The sequence below is a fragment of the Sinocyclocheilus rhinocerous genome, unplaced genomic scaffold, assembly GCF_001515625.1.
Source record: "Sinocyclocheilus rhinocerous isolate Xijiao unplaced genomic scaffold, SAMN03320098_v1.1 scaffold1519, whole genome shotgun sequence".
Classification (NCBI taxonomy): Eukaryota; Metazoa; Chordata; class Actinopteri; order Cypriniformes; family Cyprinidae; genus Sinocyclocheilus; species Sinocyclocheilus rhinocerous.
The window spans coordinates 122,719-130,476 of NW_015633251.1; the positions used below are offsets into that span (position 1 = coordinate 122,719).

The following is a 7,758-nucleotide window of genomic DNA, read 5'->3' on the forward strand; positions in this document are numbered from 1 at the left end:
TGTGTAACACACACAAATCTAACAGGAATTATCTTGATTTCCTTTTTCAAACACAACCATTCAGAAAGCCTCACTAATTCATCACTAACTCCTCACATGTGCTTCACTGAACAGGCTTTATTTATTAAATAATTTTTCTTGTTTTTATTCTTCACTTAGCACCTTATTTCAGTATACTGTTATTTGTTATCATTTGCTTCATCACTGGGTTTTAGGCACAATGCCTATAAACACAATCACGGCAATAAAGTGAAAGTGAAAGTGACGTGACATGTGGCCAAGTATGGTGACCCATACTCGGACTTCCCCAGTACATTAAAGTTAAAAAAAAAACTCACACACACTCACTCTCACACACACACACACTCACTCACTCACTCTCTCACACACACACACACACACTCTCTCACACACACACACACACACGAATGAACGTGAATTTGTAGTGTTGACTTTTACAATTAGCCTTGTAATAGAAATATATGGCTGCGGCGACGTTTTAATGCAGTCCGTTAAACGGCTTCGCTCAGGCGCGGGAGAATCTGTGAATCCATCAGGGCTGCTGGGTAATGGAAGGAGGATTTATCGCAGGAAAATTCAGCGCAGAAAATGAAACCCGCTTATTTTTCAGCATCCCTAAATTCTGTAGCAATTAATCTGCCCAATTTGATTACGAACGGCGCAAATTAAACAATAAAGAGCTGTCTAATGAGGAATTAATTATGGGGCGCGCGGGGTTTGAGGGGCGGGAATGTTAGCGCGCGAAAAGAGACAAACGGCCGCGGCTCAATGTGCGGCGGGGCTGATAGCGGCGCGCGAGCTGATCGTAAAGATGAGGCGGAATCAATCGCGCTTTAACGGCCTCATTAAACTGACCTGACCTCCCGCAGACGGAGAGCAGAAGCGGATTTATCGCTGTAATAGTGCGCGTCACGGAACTACTGAGGGAGACTGTGATTTAGCCGTCAAAGCGTTCCGTGATTAAACACAGCGCGGGTCAAACAACGCGTTCAGCCGCAGACAGAGACCGAACGAACGGGAAAAACAGCACGGATTCAGTTATCAGGGAAGTAGCCCAAAGCAGGTCCAGAGATGAATTAATGTTAATAATTTTACACAGTAAATTAGGTTGAAGGTGCTGGAATCCACGCATACTTTTAAAAATAAAGCTTCTTTATTGTTATCTGTGATTCTAACCTTTAACATCCGGGCAATTTGGGATTCTTTAAGGAACCCAAAATGGTTCTTCCATGGCATCTCTGCAAAAACCATTTGTAAGCCTTTATTTTTTTAAGAGTGCCGGGTCTGACAGAAGAGCCCGTCCAGATTCACATGCATAATTTCAGTTGGACTCAGCAGAGCTCACATTTAGGCTACTTAGTTTTTCGCAGTTGAACTCGTGATGCAAAGAGAGGACAGATTTTCATAAGGCAGGTTTTATCAGAACTGTTCTGGTTTGATTCAGCGGGTTTAGTGTAGGCTATAGATTACACTGAAATATAGTAGTCAACAATTGAAGTGGATCAAAACCTTTCATCAAAGTTGTCCTAAAACCTAAATGCGTTCTTGTCTTAGGACAACGTTGATTAACTTTTTTGATCCACTTCAAATGTTGACTACTGTATACTCAGGCAATATTAATGAACATTGGAAAATACTATATTTAAACATGGCATATTTAATAAAATCAAATGGGCAAATTGCACTCAAACAACCTTAACCCAGAAAAATAAATAAATGAACAGATCCACCATTTATTATCAAGTAAGTAGAAAATGTTTAACTACTACCAAGCAGCAATCAATATTTCTAATTTACGCATTTATTTGTTGTACTGTTTTAACAATGGTTAATTTATACCCAAATAGGCTAATCAGAGTCTTTCACCAATAAATATGATTATTTAAATTCCCATGCAACTGAAAGCGGTAAAAAAAAAAATGCATAAAACATATCAATCTGTGACGAAACCAACCAATAAAATAGTACAATTGTTTAATATTTAATATGGACTAATTCGTCTTATTTTTCTAATGCGCATGCAGTGGATTGAATGCTTTGGTGTCTCAGAAACGGCGTTTTTACCAAACAGTGTCAGTATTTGATTTGTTAGCTTGTTATCCGCGTATTAAGCATTTAATTAAGTTTTATTAAGCACTCAGTCAGTGAATCCACAGAGCAAACACGTTATTCAGCTCAGTGAGTTGGGATTAATGCTATTAGCCAGTTCTGTGTGTAAAACTGCTGCTAATTAAATCTCATCTGCAGGTAATTGAGACACGAGCTCAGAGTCTCAGAGACGCAAGCAAACGCGTCCTGTGTGTGGAAGCGGATTTCTCCGCAATCTAAAACTATTTACAATATTTCAACAATTGTGCAAGTTAGATCGCAAATATCAAGCGTGTGTGGAAACACAAGATTCACAAGATCCATCTTTTCAGATGCCCGAGATTTCATTCACACCCTACAGTTAGAAATGTTCCATTCATAAATATGTGTCCCCTCATAATAATAATAATAATAATAATAATAATAATAATAGCCTAAAATAAAAAAATAAAAAGCTGCAAGATGCTGGATAAACTATGCTTAAAATAGAGATCACGATTCTGACGTTTAGTTTTTGTTTTTTTTCAGTAAATAAAACCAGAATATTACCTTATTACAATATACTAGCATTCTGACAAATACATGTTCATACAAAATGTTCTGCTTCAGTTTATTAACAATGCGATAAAAATGCAACAATGAAAAAAACAAAAATGCAGAAAAAATCAGAGTGATGACTGAGCAAAAGCGACTGACACACCACTAATATATCATATCACTGGAAAAATGTTTTGATGCATTACTCATAAACCAAACCCTTTTTTGTGTACTTAAATGTAAAATTAATAATATGAATGAATCAGTGACTTAGTCTTTCCTCACTGCAGCAATGCTTTTGAATTAAAAAACCTAACAATTCAATGACTGGCTAACAAAGACAGTTGTTTCGATCCTGAATAAATCAATGTTTTGAATAGGTTGAACTAAATATTCTAATGACTCACTCATAAAGTCACAGTCACCACCTACAGGTGTAAAGATGTAGCCTGCCGACAGTCAGCGGCCCTGTTTTCTCTGTTTTAATCTCTGTTTTTGGTGATCGGATCGTAAGTTTACAGTGTTAAATCTAGTTCATCTAGTGAACGCTAACCTTTCTGAATCCGCAGTGAAGCCTTCGAATCTTTACTGTACTTCCTAGAGAAATTAGATAAATATTCAGCCGACACATTTAAAAATATTTACAATTTAACAATTAATTTCTAATATAAATAATTCTCATATAACCACCAATTTACAAATTAACTGAACAATCATGTCACAGCGAGATTATAGCTATTGTTTTATCGAACATCTTAAATAGAGAATGTAAATGTGTAGGCCTCTATGTTATCAAATGTTTTTACTCTGCCAATAAATCTGCTTGAATTTTGAGAAAGAGAGAAAGAGAGAGAGAGAGAGAGAGAGCTGAACTGACAAGCGCTTTCGCAGACAGAGCTACACTCGCGTTTAGCAGCTTAAATAACTGTAAGGCATCGAGTGGCCCTTTACGCCTGATTGCGCTAATTGTTTGAAATAGGAGACATTATCTGTAATGATTGCGTCTTTCATCTTCAGCGAGAGCATCATAATGTCGCGACGCGTTATTAAGACTCAATCAGCGCATCTGTCGGGACGCGTCGCGTATATCCGAGGACTTTCACCATCATGTAAACGACACGAATCAGGGTACAGCGCATGAGTTTGTGCGGTTTAAGCAGCTTAATGGGACACACATGTTCCGCAGTGACAAAGATCCCGAAACCGAGGCCACAAACGTTTCCCTCGGACCCTCTTTTGATATCCACGGAACCTTTTAAGTCTTTTAAGTCAGAATTGACAGACTCTGCATGAAAAGGGCAAAGACAACTCTCGGAGAGAGACGACAAAGGCTCTTTGTCTCGCGTGCCTGCCTCCAGACTCGGAATCAAAGGTGGTGTTTGTGAAGTTAAACAAAGCTCTGATGGGACTTACAGTCGCTTTGCATCGCAGTTCAGCCCTCATTTGTTGCCCTGAGATTTCAATAAAAACTATGGTAATCACCTTCTCCACGGCACATCACTGGCCCGAAAGCGCAGTGTTTGGCATGCTAATCCCCCCTAACTCTGTTCCCTACACAAACTTGTCTCGCGTGCCTGCCTCCAGACTCGGAATCAAAGGTGGAGTTTGTGAAGTTACACAAAGCTCTGATGGGACTTACAGTCGCTTTGCTTCGCAGTTCAGCCCTCATTTGTTGCCCTGAGATTTCAATAAAAACTATGGTAATCACCTTCTCCACGGCACATCACTGGCCCGAAAGCGCAGTGTTTGGCATGCTAATCCCCCCTAACTCTGTTCCCTACACAAACACAAACACAAACACAAACACCCGACGCCAGATATTTACTACTCCCTCACAGCTCCTCGGGCAGCGGTGGGTAATGCGTCTCGTGTGTGCAGGCTTGTGTTTATGTTGCTCATTTTTACTGCGGAAGGATCAAACATTCCCGCAGCGCGAGACTTCAGAGCGCCACTCATCTCATCTAATGGGCTCTAAGTGTCTCCAAGCATAATTACAGATTCATTCCCTTTAAGTGCCGGATGTGAAATTAAGGAAAAGCTAAATTACCGCTTGCGTGTCATTTTTATCAGTTACAATCAAATGCAGTTTACGAAAGAGGAGAGCTGCTTTAAGCCACAGCATGCAGTAAACTGAAAACATTGCAATCAGGATTCTTACACTTCACGTTGATTTATTATTAATATTCGTGTTGCGAAGCAGTTAATTTGCCTAACTCTCCTGTCATCGCAATCTCTGATCTGCTCTATTACAGCAGCTAGTAAACAGAGAGAGAGAGAGCTTGTAAATGGCTTGCGATCGTTTAAGAAACTCTGAATGTCCCGCGGCTGCTCGCGAGGGTTAAAGTTCCGCGCTTTGATCCCGCCGCTGCTGGCGCCAAAAAGCAACATCACCGAGACTAATAATTACCTCGGTAATCACCACTGATTGAGTATGTTCAGCAATTACTGAAGCTGATACTGTAGAGACACATCGCGGTGTGTCATATTCGATTCTTTGCGCATTCTCTATAGTAGAGTCTAATGCAAGTTAGGGGGGGGGGAGGGGGGACTAAGAAAACGTTCAGGAATCGGTTGACCATGACGATCCGTTTTCTCCTTCCCGGATCACAGGATTTTTTTTGACATGAAAGGGAAAAAAATAGGCAAGCAGCAAAAGAACAAGTCAAAATAAATGAGATATTGTAGTCACAAACAGTAATTGTCACTGCAGTTATTTATCGTTAATTTCATAACATTTGAAAAGTAGGATGCAGTACAACATGCAGTATCCTCCTTTATTTTGCGCGGTGTTTTTGTTGCAATACTCCACACAGATACACAAACGCAACACGACAGTCAAACTTCAGGAGAAACTTAAGCCCCGCCCCGCTCTGTTCTGATTGGATGACGCGCGTGTTATTAGCTTACAGAGGAGTTAAACAGCAGCATGTTCTAAGCATCCGATCTCTCACTGTATACTAAAAACCAAGTGAAACTCGTGCATGGCCCCAGTCATCATCATGACTTCTACTGGTTGTAAAGCTGAAGATCATTCCCGTGTGATTTCAGGAGATAAAGGAGAGATGCAGACCAGCATCGGTGTGGAGGAGGACGCAGAGAAACCGAAGATTCTCCCGTTCAGCGTCGAGGCTCTGATGGCAGAACGGAGACCGAGCTCCTCCGCCGGAGCGTCGCATACTCACGCGGATCCGGAGCGGACCGGTGCTCGTTTGGCGTTCTCCGTTGACGTTCTGAAACTGTCGGAAACGTCGGAGCGGAGCGCATGGATGCATCACCTCTCTCCCCGTGAGTTACAGCAATGCACTGGCCAAAGCTGAGCTTGTGAAGCAATTAACTGTTGCATGCTTTGAACTGGTACATATGAGCTCAGATTCATATCTGCAACAACGTGAGGCCCTCCCTTTACCAAAATTAATCATAGTTTTATTATAGTAAAATAATTAGAATTTAATTCTTTAAATGAATGCACAGATATGTTATTTACAAGTGTGCAGTTTACAAATGTACAAATTTCGAATTCTATGTATAAATATAAATATGTGGTTGTTTACCATTTGTATAACCACAGTTTTACTACAAATACCTTGGGTAAACTATGGTTAATGTATTCAAACCATGGTTAATTTTTATAAGGGACTTGGTTTGGCTTGATTGAGGTCACCAGAAACATTGATGAATTATTATACACTAAATCTGCCCAACAAAATGATCTAAGACATATTTAAAAGTTCTTAAAGGCGTTTAAGACTGCACTGACCATGTTTAAGTGCACCAATAATGTGATTTCTTCCAATAACTTAAGACATTTAAGTGCCTGTTTATTGAGATTAAAATCGGCATATTCTACTACGATTATGATTGCTACTATTATGAACATATTTGTGACCATGGAGCACAAAACCAGTCATAAGATTTACACATCATCTGAAAGCTAGATAAATCAGCCTTCCATTGATGTATGGTTTGTTAGGATAGGACAATATTTAGAAAATCTGGAATCTGAGGATGCAAAAAAATCTAAATATTGAGAAAATCATCTTTAAAGTTGTTCAAATGAAGTTCTTAGCAATGCATATTACTAATCAAAAATTAAGTTTTGATATATTTATGGTAGGACATTTACAAAATATCTTCATGGAACATGATCTTTACTTAATATCCTAATGATTTTTGGCATTAAAGAAAAATGTATAATTTTGACCCATACAATGTATTGTTGGCTATTGCTACAAATATACCCCAGCGACTTAACACTGCTTTTGTGCTCCAGGGACACATATGCATCAGTTTGATCTAAGTAGCATATTGTGTTTACGTGAAGCACGTTTAATGCAATATTAAATCTCATTATTTTCACATCATGAGGTTGCATGTGACAGTAATAGTTTTGCAGAGCTCTAAAGCAGTGTGAGAGATGAGTGTAAAGGTCAGTGTGGTGTTGTTGTTGTCTCCAGGGCGTCTCAGTCCTCCCGCGTGTCCTCTGAGAAAACACAAAACCAACCGGAAGCCTCGGACCCCGTTCAGCACGTCGCAGCTGCTGGCGCTGGAGCGGAAGTTCCATCAGAAACAGTACCTGTCCATCGCAGAACGGGCCGAGTTCTCCAGCTCGCTGAGCCTGACCGAGACTCAGGTGAAGATCTGGTTCCAGAACAGACGAGCGAAAGCCAAGCGGCTCCAGGAGGCCGAACTCGAGAAGATAAAGATGGCCTCTAAACCGATGCTTCCTCCCGCCTTCGGGATTTCATTTCCATTCGGCGCTCCGGCTTCATACACGGCATCGCCTCCGTTCCACAGACACTCGCTGAGCGTGACTCCGGTGGGACTCTACACACACATGGGATACAGCATGTACCATTTAGCTTAAAGATCGACCGAGTGCATCTGATGGGACTTTCTCTGCATCTTCAGCGACTCTGTTCCGACAAAAGTGGACCTGCTTTACTCTAATGGTGGCATTGCACGCGGCCTGTACTGTCACAGAGACTTATGAACACAGATTTGGTCAAAGGCAGGTCAGGTGAAAACAGTCTGTATCTCACACTTGCATTCGTAGCAATGCGTTTATGATTCAAACTCGTGTCAATGTTTTAAACGATAGCAAAAATAAACAAC

General features: G+C 40.6%; 1 protein-coding gene across 1 annotated transcript; it reads left to right on the forward strand.

Moving 5' to 3' along the window:
- Positions 1-5,593: 5,593 nt before the first annotated feature.
- On the forward strand, positions 5,594-7,758 carry msx1a (muscle segment homeobox 1a). The gene is made up of 2 exons (XM_016557460.1): positions 5,594-5,931; positions 7,101-7,758. The coding sequence occupies exons 1-2, from the start codon at positions 5,628-5,630 to the stop codon at positions 7,508-7,510; spliced, it is 714 nt and encodes a 237-aa protein (XP_016412946.1). The 5' UTR covers positions 5,594-5,627; the 3' UTR covers positions 7,511-7,758.